The sequence below is a fragment of the Oncorhynchus gorbuscha genome, linkage group LG12, assembly GCF_021184085.1.
Source record: "Oncorhynchus gorbuscha isolate QuinsamMale2020 ecotype Even-year linkage group LG12, OgorEven_v1.0, whole genome shotgun sequence".
In the NCBI taxonomy this organism is placed as follows: Eukaryota; Metazoa; Chordata; class Actinopteri; order Salmoniformes; family Salmonidae; genus Oncorhynchus; species Oncorhynchus gorbuscha.
This window is the reverse complement of record NC_060184.1, coordinates 23,039,002-23,057,142: the sequence shown is the minus strand read 5'-3', so window position 1 is coordinate 23,057,142 and position 18,141 is coordinate 23,039,002. Positions and strand designations below refer to the sequence as shown.

Sequence of the window (18,141 nt, the reverse complement as noted above, 5' to 3'; positions counted from 1 at the left end):
AATTCATATATCACCATAATCTTGATTTAATAAATTACTCTTTTATAAGAATCTGTTCTGGCTGTTATCATTGTGTTTGGTTTGATTCCTCTGTTGTTATTATAAATTAGTCTCAGAATGTCTGCCTCCATGATGCCTATTTCATGTTATTAATTTAATGCAATATAAAATCATTTATGTAGATGTGTTCCTGTTTAATCTGTTGTTGGTATCTATCTGTCAATCATTACGCGGAACCTTCCAGTCAATCCCAAGGGTTAACTTTTAAAATCCCATTTCCCTATGATGACTGTGACTGTGAAACTGCAGATGGGTTACGCAATTCTTACCACCAGCCCTAAAATCTCAAGGTTCAACTTATGTTAACATCAGTTGGCCACACAGTCTCCATAGGGTCAGGACAAGGTAAGAGGCAACATTTTCTTTTCAAATTTAACGAAAAATGAACAGAACAGCAGTTCAATTTGTAATAATGTTTGATATAAGGATTCCACTGTAGATATTTGTCTTTGAAGTTTACTGAATAACAGGCATTATCATCAAATGTTTAAATATAAATGATTCCAAAGTTATACCAACATTTTATCTCAGAATGATTACGTTTACATTTAATACTATACATTTACTATCAAATAGACTGTCAATCGGTGGTTTCTCTACATTTGACAAACTGCTTACATTTGATGTATTTTTGGTTTTAATAGTTTTTGGATACACACTGAATTAGAAGACAATGTTTGGTAACAATAATTTTCTTATTAAAGGTAAATTATAGCGATCGAAGGGATATCAGTTTTAGGCACTTGGCTTGAGGCTATTGTGTGCATTTCCCAATGGTCCGATTAATGATTAAGGCTGAAAACTGGGTGAAAAACATTGAAAACCTGACTCATTGATAAGACGGCCCTTGTGTACTGAGCCCCTCGTGCCCATTCTGCCCTCATATTCATTGACAGTAACTTGTTTCATGTCTTCTTCTTTACTCTAGATAGCCATTGAACATCAGCAAACATGGGGGACTGGAGTTTTCTTTCCAAGTTACTGGATAAGGTGCAGTCTCACTCAACAGTCGTCGGAAAGATATGGATGAGTGTCCTGTTCCTGTTCAGAATCATGGTCTTGGGTGCCGGAGCAGAGAACGTGTGGGGCGATGAACAGTCTGGTTTCATATGCAATACGCAACAACCTGGTTGTGAGAATGTGTGCTACGACCATATCTTCCCCATCTCACACATCCGCTTCTGGGTCATGCAGATCATCTTTGTCTCCACCCCAACTCTTCTATATCTGGGCCATGCCATGCATGTCATCAGCCAGGAGAACAAACTGAGAGCCATACTGCAGAGCCAAGTTGACAATGGCACATTGAAGAAGCCCAAATACAGCAACGAAGCAGGGAAGATCAAAATTAAGGGGAATTTGCTAGGTAGTTACATGACCCAGCTGTTCTTTAAGATCATTATAGAGATCACTTTCATCGTGGGTCAGTACTACCTGTATGGGTTTGTCATGGTCCCCATGATCCCCTGCTCAAGATCTCCCTGCCCCTTCACTGTCGAATGCTACATGTCCCGTCCTACAGAGAAGACCATCTTCATCATCTTCATGCTGGTGGTGGCCTGTGTGTCTCTGGCTCTGAATGTGATTGAGGTGTTCTATCTGCTTTGTACAAGATTAAGATGCGGTGGCTCCAAAGGCCGCAGGTGTCACACTACCTCAACAGCGAACCCAGCCACCCTCCCGGCTCCTGGGTGGTCTGGTCACGTAGATACTGAAATGGACGCCCTGAGACAGAACAAGATGAATCTGGAGTTTGAGAGTGGCCAGAGTTTAGGGGGTAGTCTGGATAGAGCTAAGGAAGAGAAACATTTGCTGGGTGACAACCACTAAAACACTTGAAAGTTAAGTTTCCTTGAATGTATCTTAATCTTTTGTATTGTTGAAAATCTGAATGAATACACTACCTTTTTTGTCTTTGTCTTTTTATTTGTTTTAGGCACAGTGCACTAGTAGTGTGTATTACGTTTCTAAAATTGTCCTTAAGTTATGGCAACTACCAGCTGGGGTCTTGAATTGAGTTGTAAACTCACACTTGAATGCCTACAGTTGAGATATTTTCTGTCATGTGATACAATAAATGTGTCAAGATATATAACTGTATTAAAAAAATAAAATCCAAAGTTAGTAGTGTTTTATTTGTATCAATGGTGCCTGAATGAAAATGAGAGACTGAAAACCCATCAATAAAATCACTGAAACATAACAAAATAACACACATTAGGAAATAGTTGATTATCTTAGTCCACCATTTATGGAAATATGTCTATCAAATTAACATCACTGAACATAAGACATCTGGTCTCCAAATGCTAAAATAAAGGGGCTTGTAAATAAACTCTCTTTTTTTTACCAGGACTCAAACTACCAATCAAGACAAATGTTCTAGAAGTGAGAGTATGAAAATATGTCTATAGCGTCATTTGAAAATAAGGATCGCCCCATCCTCCAACCCCTCACCATAAAGAGGCATAGAAGAGTGGTATGTCTCCCAACCCCTTATACCATAAAGAGGCATAGAAGAGTGGTATGTCTCTCAACCCCTCACAATAAAGAGGCATAGAAGAGTGGTATGTCTCCCAACCCCTCACAATAAAGAGGCATAGAAGAGTGGTATGTCTCCCAACCCCTCACAATAAAGAGTAATAGAAGAGTGGTATGTCTCCCAACCCCTCACAATAAAGAGGCATAGAAGAGTGGTATGTCTCCCAACCCCTCACAATAAAGGGGCATAGAAGAGTGGTATGTATCCCAACCCCTCACAATAAAGAGGCATAGAAGAGTGGTATGTCTCCCAAACCCTCACAATAAAGAGGCATAGAAGAGTGGTATGTCTCCCAACCCCTCACAATAAAGAGGCATAGAAGAGTGGTATCTCTCCCAACCCCTCACAATAAAGGGGCATAGAAGAGTGGTATGTCTCCCAACCCCTCACAATAAAGGGGCATAGAAGAGTGCTATGTCTCCCAACCCCTCACAATAAAGGGGCTTACAGGTATAATATAACAGAAATATCCTTATTGTTTTGCCAGAACTGGATTTCCTACAGTACCAACCCAGGCACATATTCTGAAAGCGTATATTGTATTAAAAAATATATATTTCAGATTTCAAGACCTCATATTACCTTCTACCTACCTGGACCACCCACATTTTCAATTAGAAATCCTTAGCACAGAACATGGCTTAGACTACAATGCTCTTTCATGGTTATTACTGATTCAATTGGAAATACTGATACATAATTAACTTTATCATTGTGTTGCCAATTATTAACCTTCACAATCACCCCAGGTACAGCCAAATTCTAAACAGCAGACTTCTCATTTCAAGATGTCATGCACAACGTGCCACCTTGCACAACAGGCTAATTGTGCAACTTCAAGGTAGACGGTTGTAGGCTACTACGCAGAATTTTATAATTTGTCTCTACAGCTGGTGGCTGTTGTGTTCTGGCCAGAAACGGTCTCTTTAAAGGTAAAGCATTTTTTTAACTGATCTTTCTACTTCTTTTTATGTTGCCTATAATTATGAATAATTGTATTGTTTTCATCTAACATGAATAGACATGAGAATGAAAATCTAATATAATCAAAAAATGATTTATTGATAAGCTTCAACCATTCTAAGATGGGCAGCCTAAGTGAAACATAACCTACAAATTATTATCTGAAACAAGTGTAATAGTTTTTATTTAGATATTGATTTTGTGGTATTTGGGACATTTTACTTTGATAGCCTCGTGCCGTCTGTGTCAATTACTTGAAGCAAGTAAATCATTGATGCAGACTAAACACACAGACCACCTATACTGGTATACTGACCACATAAGAGCCCCGTGAGGCTTACAGCATGGAAAAAATATCACATTTACTCACTTTCTCAATCTTTTTGGGCATATCATAAAAATAAATTAATAGAATTTGTAACAAAATGTTATCACATCGAAATAGAATACATACTGTAGGTATAAATAAGTGATATACACTGAGTGTAAAAAACATTAGGAACACCTCTTTCCATGACATAGACTGACCAGGTGAATCCAGGTGGAAGCTATGATCCCTTATTGACGTCACTTGTTAAATGCACTTCAATCAGTGTAGATGAAGGGGAGGTGACAGGTTAAAGAAGGGTTTTTAAGCCTTGAGACAATTGAGACATGGATTGTGTATGTGTGCCGTTCAGAGAGTTAATGGAAAAACAAAAGATGTAAGTGCCTTTGAATGGGGCATAGTAGTAGGTGCCAGGCTCGCCAGTTTGAGTGTGTCAAGAACTGCAGCGCTGCTGGGTTTTTCACATTCAAAAGTTTCCCGTGTGTATTAAGAATGGTCCACCACCCAAAGGACATCCAGCCAACTTGACACAACTGTGGGAAGCATTGGTGTCAACATGGGTCGACACCTTGTAGAGTCCATGCCCCAACGAATTGAGGCTGTTCTAGGGGCAAAAGGGGGTGCAACTCAATATTAGGAAGGTGTTCCTAATGTTTGCACACTCAGTGTATTTTGCTCCCGAAATACTGAATTTCAATGTTAGATGCTAAAGATGACACATTAGATTTTGACTAAGAAGAAACATAATCTGGTTATTCACAGACAGCATGGGATATCTCTCCTGTTATGCGATATGTTTTATAGCTCACTTGGCTCTAGGAAATTACTATCTTACTATCCCATACACAGCTTTTGTTCTTATCTTCACAACACAGACTGTTCTCTGTTGAGCTACCTACTGTGTGTGATTCTGCTTTAGTCATTTGATATTTCATCATTTAATTTTATTATAGATTTTTCAACTTGTACTCAATTTGTACATTTGTTTTCCCAAACATCAGCATCACATTTGTCATTCCTATGTTCGTATTTCTTTCCAACCAGAACAATCCGCAAACATGGGAGAGTGGGGATTCCTGTCAATACTGCTGGACAAGGTGCAGTCACACTCCACGGTTGTGGGTAAAGTTTGGATGACCGTCCTGTTTATCTTTAGGATCATGGTCCTGGGTGCCGGGGCAGAGAAGGTGTGGAGCGATGAGCAGTCTAATATGAAATGCAATACCAAACAGCCCGGCTGTAAGACCGTGTGCTACGACCACGCCTTCCCCATCTCCCACATCCGCTTCTGGGTCCTTCAGATCATCTTCGTCTCCACCCCAACTTTGGTGTATCTGGGACATGTCATGCACGTCATCCACAAGGAGAACAAACTGAGGCAACGGCTAAGTCAGGCAGGCAAGGAGATGGGGAAAATGCCTAAGTATTCTGATGAGAAGGGTCATGTCAAAATCAAAGGTGACTTGTTGGCCAGTTACATGGTCAATATCTTCTTCAGGATTTTGCTGGAGATAGCATTTATAGTGGGTCAGTATTACTTGTATGGGTTTGTGCTGGACCCCAAGATTGAATGCAGCAGAGCTCCCTGTCCGTTCACTGTAGAATGCTTCATGTCACGACCAACAGAGAAGACCATCTTCATCATCTTCATGCTGGTGGTGGTGTGCGCATCTCTGCTGTTGAATGTGGTGGAGATATTCTATCTGATCTGCTCCAAGTGTGGTTCTGGCTCAAGAAGACGAGCCAAAGCAGTTCCAGCCATCGCAATCCACAGCTGTCTGGATGGAGGCAGTATGATGCAGAACGAGAAGATGAGTCTTCATGCAACTGGTCACAGCACAGCCTGAAGTCACTGATCACCAATCAACTATTGTAAACACTATTGACATTTCTGTTGATATACAGAGGAAGAATGCCACTAAAACTGTCAGCCCTACAATAATGCAGGGTCTTAAAGGCCCAGTAAAGTAAAAAATGTGAATTACCTGTGTTTTATATGTATTTTCACACTATGAGGTTTGACTAATGCAGTGAACTTGTGAGAATAATGATATGCCCTTTCAGTGTAAGAGCTGTTTGAAATGGCTGCCTGAAATTGGAGTTCAGATGGAGTTTTGACAGTGACATCACCATGTGGTAATTAGTTAAATAGACCAATAAGAAAGAGAGTTCCAAACGTCGCTAACAGCTAATTTTCAGTTTTTCCCTCCCTACTCAGACCACACCTAGACAGTCCTAGCAAAATTATTGCTTGAGAAATTGCTCTTTGCTAAGAAGTTATTTTTGTTTCTTTTTGACCATTTACATTGAAAACAATCACAGTAAGGTACCTCATTGAAATTATTGAGATAAATAAATAATTAGATAAAAACAAATGCATTGGACCTTTAAGATTATTTTTAGGCTTGGCTTGATTCCGTAAATTAATTTATTTTAATTTGACCTTTATTTAACTAGGCCAGTCAGTTAAGAACACATTCTTGTTTTCAATGACGGCCTAGGAACAGTTGATGACAAGTAAGGGTTAATACAATACAGTAGGTGGAGCAGGACTGATGCATTGAGCTTTGCATCATTGTCTTTTATTTGTTCATGATGTGCACTAGGAGCAGCCTAATTTTCAGCAGTGTTGCTGTCACTCCTCAGTGAGCTAGTCACCGCAGGGTCTTTCTCTAATGAGGTGTGAACCTTGATGTAATTTGTATTTATTTTACCTTTATTTAACTAGGCAAGTCAGTTAAGAACAAATTCTTATTTTCAATGATGGCCTAGGAACAGTGGGTTAACTGCCTGTTAACTGCCTGCAGAACGATAGATTTGTACCTTGTCAGCTCTGGGGCTTGAACTTGCAACCTTCCGGTTACTAGTCCAACGCTCTAATCACTAGGCTACCCTGCCGATTCAGCATACATTGTTTTGGTTATTGAACCCACACTGTCCTAAAGTGACACAAAAAATGGTTTCAGAAAATATTTGTAATTTCATCATGTGAATATGTCAATTTGATTTTGTAATTTATTGATGGTTTTATAAAATTAAAAAAATGTGAGCGTTGACTTGAGTGTATTTTATGTTATAAGATGAGGAAAGATGATAAATAATATAAACATGGGACTGGTGAGATGTTTTTTTCTCTATATGTACATCATATATAAAAAAGTAAATTGTGCAGCAAAACAGGACTTTATGTGTACTGTATATTATATCAGTGATGTGATTGACTCAGACCGAAACATAAAACATATACACAGCATAGTCTTCATGAGTCAAGAGGTCAAACAAACTTGTCATGGTAATTGACCATAACAAATATGTGTACAATGAGGCTGTCCACTTGGCATACACTGGTTGAATCAACATTGTTTCCACGTCATTTCAATTGAATTACGTTGAATTGATGTCTGTGCCCAGTGGCTGTAGTCTACACACTGTATTTATATCCACAGGAATGTACTATAATATTGAGTCAATTATGGTTGAATTGTAGGAGATGCAATTATAAGTACTTCATCAGTTAGATTTCGATGAGGTGGCATTTTCAAAAGTTAATCACCTATGTACCAATCAGTGAAAGTTTGCTTTTACCACATCGTGAAAAAATGTGTTAGTATACAGCTGCATATGTGAAGAGAAATTATGTAACATTATAAAACTCAGTGAACTCAAATTTGATGCTTGATATATGACTGCATGGATCCAGACAAGCTAATTTGTGTATGCAACAAATAGACTTTGATTTGATTTGTTGTATTTGTTGAAAAGGCACGTCCTTATCAAATGCACAGCACTATTTCATGATTCATATCCCAAACAAAAAATGCACAAAAAGAACCAATTCGGTTGTCAGTAGTGCCTATGCATCTAGTCTCCTCTAGTATTTGTCAGACTTCAGAGATATTATAGTCACAACTCAGCAATGTCTTAGAATTTGTTAGAACATCCCAGTTTTTACTGCACATTAAACATATAGGCAGTACATTCAAGAAATTTTACACAACAGAGTCAGAGAGCAGCAGTAAAAACAACAACATTTTGTATTGGGGATTTCTTGTTATAATTGTGAGGTCAATGGCTCTCGTCACACTGTACATGAGAAAACAAATTAAGATAGACAGTGATTCAACTGAATATTCAGAAGAATGACTCTTTATCAAACTGCTTGTGTTTATCATGGAGTGCATACCTCTCAGCTGCAGGAGGTTGTCTGTTACACCCCTGCCTAACCTTTGATCCAATCAGGTGTAACATCTCCACCACATTGAGCAGCAGAGACACACAGGCCATCACCAGCATGAAGATGATAAAGATAGTCTTCTCAGTGGGCCGTGATATGAAGCACTCTACATGGTCTCCCTTACATGGGTATCCACTGCATTTAATCTTACTGGGCAACACAAAGCCATACAGGTAATACTGGCCCACTATGAATCCAACTTCAAATAGAATCTTAAAAAACACATTGGACATGTAACTGACAAGCAAGGTCCCCTTTATGTGAACTTTGCCATTGTCATCAGTGTATTTGGGCACTTTCACGATTCCATTCTTTCCTTTTGATTGTTGTCTTCTCAGTTTGTTCTCCTTGTGGATGACGTGCATGACGTGTGCCAGGTAAACCAGAGTTGGGACGGAGACGAAGATGATCTGAAGGACCCAGAAGCGGATGTGGGAGATGGGGAAGGCCCGGTCGTAGCACAGATTCTTACAACCTGGTGACAGTGTGTTGCAGACCAGACGTGATTGCTCATCCCCCCATACTTTTTCTATCCCTGCCACCAGAACCAGCAGTCTGAACACAAACAGGACTGTCAGCCAAACCTTCCCAACAATTGTAGAGTGGGATTGTACTTTGTCCAACAGGGAAGCAAGAAAGGACCAGTCCCCCATTTTTCAGGTATGGCTAGATGTTCAAAGATAGATAGGATAATAGGAGATAAAACACGATGAGTGTTGTTAGTACTGTATCTACTACATATGAATCTTAGTTTGATCACTCTGTTGTTGCTGAGAATTTTTCTGCACCGAAGGATATGCAGATAAGCTTTGTGATGTACATAAATCCACTGACACACGGTGCAGTAACTAACCACGCTAACACACGGTTATATTAACAGAGCTTTTCATGTAGCCTACTTTTGGACAGCTAATAGCCTAACCACTGATCAAGCAACACTATGGACTAAACGTTAAAATCCCTTTGCTGCAGGATTGTTTTGCTGTGAAAACATAGGTCAAATTAAGATCATACATCTGTATACTCTATGAAGATACAGTAGCCAGCCAATGTTCCATGTAACACGTTTTGATGCAGCGTAAACTAAATTACATGGTAGTTTGCTGAAATGTTGAGTATATAAAGCAGCTTTCTTACCTCAGAGGTGAGCACAATCTCCCCACACCAGTTCTTCTCTACTGTGGGGAATTCTCTCTTAATGAATTGAACTCTCCCCTCTTATAGTTTGACATCAGTTTGAATCATCCGGTCAACCCCATCCAGCCCCATACTCTCTGACAACTTGCACGTCGTTCATTCCTTCAAACTCATGACTGCCCCCCCCCCAATATGTCATCATTGGTCAGTCACCACCTAATGCCTCATCCTTGTGAAGCAATCAATTGACTGTAAAAGGTCATGGTGGATTCAGGGATGTTATCAAACACGATCCATGGCATTTGGTCCCTACCTAGAGGGGTAGGCTACTATTAATCTCTATGTTTGTGTTGATGTCTCCTTTGAGACTTTCCAAAGATGCTTTACTTTAACAGATGAGTTTGCTCATGGAGAATCTCAGCTGTGTACAATCATTTAAAGTACTGACACAAAAATCCAGTAAGAAACAAACTTTCTGTAGAAAATATGTCAGAGAAGGTTGAATGACTCTGCAAAATGTGTTTGTGATAGTTCACATTTTTAGATTGGGAGTTCAAGCACATCTTTTGTGCTGACAATAACGTGAGGAGGGGGTGGGATGTCAAAAGGTCAACCCACTTTAGAGGAAGAGAGAGATTATGAAATTGTTGCATGGAAGTCTGATTGGTGTATAAGTGTTACTACAAGCACTTTGTATAACTGTGAGTCATGCTGACCAAACCCATCAGGTTTATAAGAATGGGCTACTCTTTGAGTATTTCAATATCCTAATCCCATGTTCACGAACGCTATTCCTTGCCTCTGGTTTATTGATGAAAAAGATTTCTGATCTTTGCAACATAACAAGTGAGTAAATGTGTTTATTTTTGTACAAACTGAAGATAATATCTCATGGATATGTAGAAATAACTAGTATTTCATTTTGAAATAGTGCTGTGAAGCCAATTTACTTTCCCAGTCTTTTCACAGCTCACTACTATCAAAGGCAATTAATTATCTCAGTGTGTTGTCATTTTTTCTCTAAAATGGTATTCATGAATGAAATCTGACCTATGTTTTCAACAGAGATAATATAATCAGTGACAATGGGGGACTGGTCATATCTTTCCAAGTTACTGGACAAGGTGCAGTCCCACTCAACGGCCATCGGAAAGACATGGATGAGTGTCCTGTTTATCTTCAGGATCCTGGTTCTGGGTGCAGCAGCAGATAGCGTGTGGGGAGATGAACAGTCTGATTTCTACTGCAACAACAAAGAACCTGGGTGTGAGAACGTGTGCTACGACTGGGCCTTCCCCATCTCACACATCCGTTTCTGGGTCATGCAGATCATCTTTGTCTCCACCCCAACTCTTCTATATCTGGGCCATGCCATGCATGTCATCCAACAGGAGGATAAAATGAGGGAGGCACTGCAGAGCCAGGTTGATAATGGCATGTTGAAGAGGCCCAAATACACAGATGACCGGGGAAAAATCAAAATCAAGGGAATTCTGCTACGTAGCTACATGACCCAGTTGTTCTTTAAGATAGTGTTAGAGCTCGCTTTTATTGTGGGACAGTACTACTTATATGGGTTTGTCATGAAACCCATTTTCCTCTGTCAACAACAACCCTGTTCCAGACTGGGTGCTGAGTGCTTCATGTCCCGTCCCACAGAGAAGACCATCTTCATCATCTTCATGCTGGTGGTGGGCTGTGTTTCTCTGCTTTTGAATGTGATCGAGGTGTTTTATTTGATTTGCACCAGAGTAAAATGTGGAAACAAGAAACAATACCCACTGCATATCATCTCAACTGAGAACCCAACCACACTTTACTGTCCTGCATCAGAATGGAAAGGTAACCTGGATGGACATGAAGATTGCTCACCCCTTCACAACATCCAAAGAGAAGCTGAACTAATGGAGGAAAATAAAAACACTCCTTAGGTTTGCAATAGATTTCATGTGATGATATTCTGACATGTGAATTGATGTAATCATATCCAATTAGTTGGCTACACTTCCAGTAAATTAGGGAAACAAAACATTCTAGAGTGTATTGCGTTTTGTTTGTCAAATAGACTACCTTGTTACTGAATGTTGTAAATATCACAGTTTGTTTCTATGCTGACACTGTGATGACTAATGTTTTGTAGGATATGCATATCTTTGTTCAAAATAAAAGTACTGGAAAAAGAAACGTGAAAAATAACTCACGGCCGCACATTCCCAGGTATTACGCTAGATGGCAGCATAATCTTGGTGATTGAAATCACATTTTACCAGCACCAGTGGTCCGACTTTGTTCTGCAGAATAGGCTGTAGTCTTATCTAAATGTCTAGCTCTATGCTTATAAACACATGCAACACAAGTGACCTTTCATGTCAAAGCTTCATATTATCAGTGCAACATTAAATCGTTAAGCGTATTGATGAGTTATTCTCATCATGATTAATGCTTGACACTTGCGGTCTGTCATTACAACTAACAAGAAAAGGTGACTGTCACACATGTTAAGCAACCATCTGTGGGCTTTGATCTACATTACAATGGATATTATCTTAAACAATTAAAACATACTCCTCAACTAGGCTACTGGTTTACGGATTGGCGCACAGGACCTATCAACGGACCGCTCTAACCTATCATATGGTGTAGACTTGGTCTCGGTGAAGCTTTGAATTCACAGTGATCTGAAAAAGTTGCGGTTAATCTTGTTATTTAAAGAAAAAGTACTTTTTTTTAAAGTACAGAAACCGAGCGTAAGGAGGTCTAAGCTTTGACGTAGGGGTCAGGTGACTCCAAACTTTTCTCTCCATCGTTTTTTTTCTCCCCCCAGCCTGTATGTGGACTGTTATAAGGCAAGCAAAGTTTGACAAGTCAGTCTAAGTTTCTCCCTGGTCCCAAACTTGGATTTCAAGAAAGTGGTGACTGTTTTCAAGAAGTGACAGGGAAAGTCCCTAGGGGCTGTCTTCTTCCTTCTGAGTAACTTTCCAGGTAAGCGTTGCGTTAAATTCCAGTGCCAATATTGATCTGAAGAAGTATCTGGATTCACTGCATCTGGATTCTGAGCAAATTAGTTTCCGTTTTTGCCGAGAACCTAATTTGCTCAGAATCCAGATGCACTATGCCAATATAGACGCATTGTATTAATATAGGCTATCTATCCGCTATAGTATGATCCATAATATATACTTTTAAAAAATGTGTTTAACAAGGAGAAGTGTAAATGATCCTCCAGGAAAGATTGAGACATTGATTCATCTGTTACTTTTGATGTTTTCATTTTATAATTTGGTGTGACCATTGCTTATGAGATACACGAGTAACCTGGGTCCAATTACTCTAAAAGCAGCATGTGATGTCAAGCTTATAGAGAATTGCAACTGAACTGCTTATAAGCTGTAGACTGGAGATAGATTTGTTTTCTAAACTTAATCCTAACCAAGCATATTGACATGCTTATTTATACTATTTTAAAATTAAATATTGTCGAATTTTGCTACTCAGATTTGTGAAGTTCTTCCTTGCATCTGGGAAGCGCAGTTTAAAATACGCTTCTCATGTAAGGAAACATTGAGGTTGAACTGATGTACTTATTACAATCTCATACATTGTGATATTCGCTCAACGTTTAATTTAATTGATGTAATAACATCATTACAAGATCAGAGATCTTAAGCTTTAGTGGGTTTCTTACACAAGATCAGAATTGTCCCTGTGGACGTTTTTCTTCTTCCTCAAATCATGAAGTGATTCTGTTATATTAAATAGGTCTATAAATTACCCAGTGAAATTGATTAAACAATTTTTCTTGAATTACAAATTATTTATTTGAAAAGGCTTTTATCATGGTACCATCAATGTTGAGTAAGAAGCAGTCCTTAGATTGATGTGTTATTTTTCACTTTACTGCAGTGCTTTGAGAAATGGGTCCACCAGTGAGAATCATTTTGAGGTTTGGCGGGAGTTTAGAAGTTTTCCTTTATGCTAAACATCAAAATTGAATGACAATTACATATTGAATGACAATTTTGATGTTCCTCAAGGTTGGGGTTAGGCATTAAGGGCTCATGCATGTGAAACCTGCATGTGAAAGGTTGTTTGTGAAAGTTGCAGACTCTAGTACAGTATGTCTACAGTATATGAAGTACATTATTGGCTAATTGAAGACACATGCTTTTGGTACACCCTCCTAACAGATGGCTTCTACTTATCCATGTTTGTTCATTGTGCAGTCATTCTCGGGACTTTATTTGCGTACTGACATCGTTCAGAACCTTTATTCAAATGGTATTCGTGTTTACAAACTTGAATCTCATATGACATGCAGTGTGAGTTTAGTATCTGTGAGAGTTGGGTCTCTGTAGCGGAGCTACAGTAGGCAGGTCACTAATAAGCGCACAATGAACGGGCCCTGTGCTGTAGTCTCAGAGCGCAGACGGACTGTCTGAGTGCGCTCCAGACACTCTTGCTATTGGCCCCAGCAGGAGAGCCATTGTTCCCCAATCTGAGGCATGCTCTGAGAGCTATTAGGCCTTAGTAAAGTAAAGTTTGTACCTGGATGTGGAAGTTGGTTCAATTCCATCTCCAGCTTTTAGGAACAATATTTACTTGAACATGATACTTTAAAAAAATTTTTTTTTATATATCCAGGATAGTCAGAATGCAAATATATCTTGCATTCTGAAGATCTTACAGTTATATTCTCAGCTGACTAGTAAATTGATGTATTTTGTGAAGAACAGTAACTTTGTCTGAAACTGTGTGTGACATTTATTTGAGACTTGGGGGTATTTTCATAACAATCCTTCAATTACACTGTACAACACAAGTTAACATTGAGAAATGCTCACACACACCCTACTTGACATCTTTTTAACATCTTTTTAACAACCCTAATAAACATTAAACAATGTAGAAATAAGGCATGCGGACCAAATTAACAAACAATGGTTTGATGAGAAACAGGTCATGTTTTTATAGCCTGCCGATGAAGGGGAAACAAATGTTTGTGCTTGTGTTTCAAAAACCTGGGCTCTATCATCTCCCATTGCACTATTCACTTACTCAGTTTTTTAAAGAAGTACCATCAACACTTGTAGGACCACACAAAGTGACTTTGCTCTCATCACTTCCAATAGGAAGACAATAGCAATCAAATTCACTTTCTGGATTGAAGATTCATAAAGCATAACATAAGGGATTGACATGTTGTGGTCAATAAGACATTATTGGTCTAGTCCATACAGGAAGTGGATTTCACTCCAGAGCCATGAAAGAGCTATCACAAGACTTGTGGTCATCCCACTTTTTCATAGAACGTTGAGATGTGTTTGATTATAATCAAAAATGTTACTTGAGAAAGTGATATATAAGCATGTTTACTGTATATAGGAATGTTTATTTATATATTGCATTAAATTATTTTCTGTCTAATTGCAGCTAAAGCTCCTTCATCATGGGTGACTGGAGTGCTTTGGGGAGGCTCCTGGACAAGGTACAGGCTTACTCCACGGCTGGAGGGAAGGTGTGGCTCTCTGTCCTCTTCATCTTCAGGATCCTGGTGTTGGGAACGGCTGTGGAGTCTGCCTGGGGGGACGAGCAGTCCGCCTTCAAGTGCAACACCCAGCAACCTGGTTGTGAGAATGTGTGTTATGACAAATCTTTTCCTATATCACATGTACGGTTCTGGGTGCTACAGATTATCTTTGTCTCGACGCCGACTCTTCTCTACCTTGCCCATGTGTTCTACCTGTTGCGAATAGAGCAGAAGATTAACCGCAAAGAGGAAGGGCTGAAAACCATCCAGAACGACGGAGGCGACGTGGACATACCTCTAAAGAAGATTGAGTTAAAAAAGCTCAAGCATGGGCTGGAGGAGCATGGGAAGGTTAAGATGAAGGGAGCCCTCTTGAGAACCTACATATTCAGCATTTTTTTCAAGTCCATTTTTGAGGTGGGCTTCCTGGTCATACAGTGGTACATTTACGGCTTCAGTTTGGCTGCTGTCTACACCTGTGAGAGGTCCCCCTGCCCCCACAGAGTAGACTGTTTCCTCTCCAGACCCACTGAGAAAACCGTCTTCATCATCTTCATGCTGGTGGTCTCTCTGGTCTCCCTGCTTCTGAACGTCATTGAGCTCTTCTACGTGATGTTCAAGAGGATCAAGGACCGCGTGAAGGGGAAACAACCTCCCATCCACTACCCTGGCACTGGGACGTTAAGCCCCACTCCCAAGGATCTGTCCACCACTAAGTATGCCTACTATAATGGCTGTTCCTCTCCCACTGCCCCCCTGTCACCCATGTCACCCCCGGGGTACAAGCTGGCCACTGGGGAGAGAACCAACTCCGTTCGCAACTACAATAAGCAAGCCAATGAGCAAAACTGGGCCAACTACAGCACAGAGCAGAACCGCCTGGGCCAGAATGGCAGCACCATCTCCAACTCCCATGCACAGGCCTTTGACTTCCCTGACGACACCCAGGAGAGTAAGAAACTGACCCCAGGGCACGAGCTGCAGCCGTTGGCCTTGATGGACCCCAGGCCCTGCAGTCGGGCCAGTAGTCGCATGAGCAGTCGGCCGAGGCCAGATGATCTAGATGTCTAGCCCCCCCCCATTGGTGTCAGAGAACAGAGAACAGGAAGCATTCTCAAAGTGCTGAAGTGGGCTGGGCATAGCCCATTCACTGTCCTCACCAGAGAATCTAGTCAATAAAGAGACATTCAAATACTTACACTGTTGGAGGTACTATACATTTATTGATGACTTTCAAACTAGTGGAGCTAACAAGCTTTAAAAAGAAAACAACTCGTTGGTGAAGAACATGTGACCGTGTTCCGATAACTGTGCCCAACAGTCCCTCATTTCACTTTAAAAGAATATGCCTTGGTGATGTGTTTGGTTTAGTTATCATGTTTTTACCTGTAGGTTTCATTACGCAGGATGGCATTTATTGTCATGAATCTTGCCCTGGAGGCAGCTCTGCTGAGTGGTCACTAGCTGGTACAGCCACAAAGTCATACAATTTAATCTGAACTTCTTACCTTACCTTACCTGCTAACCCTAATGTCTAACCCTAACCTTAAATTAAGACCAAAAAGCACTTTTACATTTTTTTTTTTAATGATATAACCAATTTAGACTTTGCAGCTGCAGAAATTGCTCAGTTCTGCCTCCAGTGCAAGATTTATGACAATAAACTTCAACCTGCTTCCACCATATGGCCACACACAATGACATTACATCTAGAAAGATGACTCTTCAATATAATAGCAATGTGTCTTTTTCCAGGCCTTGGAAGTAGTTTGAAAAACACTTGGCTTTTAAGTCTCCGTCACTCTCATTGTCTGTATGACTTCCAAGTATGTCTTGTCAAACTGGGTTGTGAGAAGGATGCTCTAATTCATGAATAAATATGTATTTATTAGTATGCAGGACATCCACCACTAGAAAAATATTGACTACTATCCAAGGTCATGTCCATACACCCAACTGCATATTTATTGATAATAATCCAAATTACAGCAGTACAATTTGTTCAACAAATAAGAGGTTGATTTTTATTATTGTGGACTGTCATTTCCTGATAAACTTTGAATTTATGTGGTGTCAGTTGATTTATTTTATGTTTTTTTTTTTTTTTGAGTTTGTTGTCAGATGGTGGACTCAAGCAATGTGTCTCGGAAGCATCTTTGAACGAAAGGCTTTATATTTTTCTCATTTTAAAGTGTGTTTGTTTTTTAATGTTGTTTCCTGTTGGATGGTAGAGGAGGGCAATAGAATGATTTTTTTTGTTTTGCCTTTTGAGTGAATGATTTTTTTCCCCAAACTCAATGTAATCATTGCTGCTTGAGAGATAGATATTTAGTACTGTAAATCAAGCTAACTGTGTCACAAATGTGAGTTTTTAGAAGACTGCTTATAGAGCCGGACTAATATTTAGTCAAATATATTAAAAGGTATATGCCAATGTAGCTCCACACCTACCATACACTTGTAAATGGGATTTTCAATTGGAAATGTTCATGTTTTCTTTCCGGGATTTTTCTCCAATTTTGCATTTATAGTATTTCGGTACTCAAACAGAGAGTTTCATGGGTTTTTCAGCTACGATGGTGTTTGCACTGAGATCTTGACTAGGGTTTAATAGGATTCAAAAAGTGCCAAGTGTTTTCGTATATGCATGTTACTAATTTATTTTACAACACCAGGCAGAAATCACTTCAGTACATACATTCAGACAGTGCTTTTGTTTGACCACTGGTTTCAATGATCTTGCAAGGCTAAAACAAAGGGCCTCCATACAGAGTACAAGACGAACTTGGGTGTACATTTGTTTGATAACGTGATCAAATAACGCCATTCCATGGAAATCCACTGTTGTACAGTGTGTAAGTGCATGATAGCAAAAAACCTCATTAATCATATCTGTGAAAAGCTATTTTAACCCAATAAAGATTTTTTCTTTCTTAAGATTGTTTTCTTTACAAGTCTGTTATCTTTTGCACCTCATTTTGCCTTTGTCCGTCTTGATACAGGCTATGTGTCTAGTCCAGCCTCCTCAGTGAAGGACCTACTGTTTAATAGGTATCAAATAGATCAATGTTATGGCTAAAATATACATTTGTCATGTTTTGAGACTACAGTAGCTCACACTTTCCTCTTTTATAGGAAACGAACCCTAAACAATGAATCATTTATGTTAAAGTCAGCTTGGGGATATTGAGAGAAGGACAAGAGTTATTCACTATTATGTACTGAAAATGCCTCGGAGACTTTGAAAATGTCATAATATGAAAAGACTCAGCGCTTTTCTCTTATCCAAGTTTCCTATTTAACCTTTCCACAAAGCTAAATAAAACCACATGTTTGGACCCAATCTGTAG

General features: G+C 39.5%; 5 protein-coding genes across 5 annotated transcripts; 4 read left to right on the top strand and 1 right to left on the bottom strand.

The window, feature by feature from the left end:
• Positions 1-284: 284 nt before the first annotated feature.
• LOC123991609 (gap junction Cx32.2 protein-like) lies at positions 285-2,180 on the top strand. The gene is made up of 2 exons (XM_046293235.1): positions 285-405; positions 989-2,180. Exon 2 carries the CDS (start codon positions 1,012-1,014, stop codon positions 1,888-1,890), a length of 879 nt encoding a protein of 292 aa, XP_046149191.1. The 5' UTR covers positions 285-405; positions 989-1,011; the 3' UTR covers positions 1,891-2,180.
• Positions 2,181-3,436: 1,256 nt separating this feature from the next.
• LOC123991608 (gap junction Cx32.2 protein-like) lies at positions 3,437-7,004 on the top strand. The gene is made up of 2 exons (XM_046293234.1): positions 3,437-3,534; positions 4,938-7,004. The coding sequence occupies exon 2, from the start codon at positions 4,952-4,954 to the stop codon at positions 5,738-5,740; it is 789 nt and encodes a 262-aa protein (XP_046149190.1). The 5' UTR covers positions 3,437-3,534; positions 4,938-4,951; the 3' UTR covers positions 5,741-7,004.
• Positions 7,005-7,785: 781 nt separating this feature from the next.
• LOC123991607 (gap junction Cx32.2 protein-like) lies at positions 7,786-9,420 on the bottom strand. The gene is made up of 2 exons (XM_046293233.1): positions 9,265-9,420; positions 7,786-8,793 (listed from the first exon to the last, which is right to left on the bottom strand). The coding sequence occupies exon 2, from the start codon at positions 8,778-8,780 to the stop codon at positions 8,025-8,027; it is 756 nt and encodes a 251-aa protein (XP_046149189.1). The 5' UTR covers positions 8,781-8,793; positions 9,265-9,420; the 3' UTR covers positions 7,786-8,024.
• Positions 9,421-10,036: 616 nt separating this feature from the next.
• On the top strand, positions 10,037-11,433 carry LOC123991606 (gap junction Cx32.2 protein-like). Its single transcript, XM_046293232.1, has 2 exons — positions 10,037-10,110; positions 10,330-11,433. Exon 2 carries the CDS (start codon positions 10,350-10,352, stop codon positions 11,193-11,195), a length of 846 nt encoding a protein of 281 aa, XP_046149188.1. The 5' UTR covers positions 10,037-10,110; positions 10,330-10,349; the 3' UTR covers positions 11,196-11,433.
• Positions 11,434-12,091: 658 nt separating this feature from the next.
• LOC123990724 (gap junction alpha-1 protein) lies at positions 12,092-17,728 on the top strand. The gene is made up of 2 exons (XM_046291535.1): positions 12,092-12,246; positions 14,695-17,728. Exon 2 carries the CDS (start codon positions 14,711-14,713, stop codon positions 15,860-15,862), a length of 1,152 nt encoding a protein of 383 aa, XP_046147491.1. The 5' UTR covers positions 12,092-12,246; positions 14,695-14,710; the 3' UTR covers positions 15,863-17,728.
• Positions 17,729-18,141: the final 413 nt, after the last annotated feature.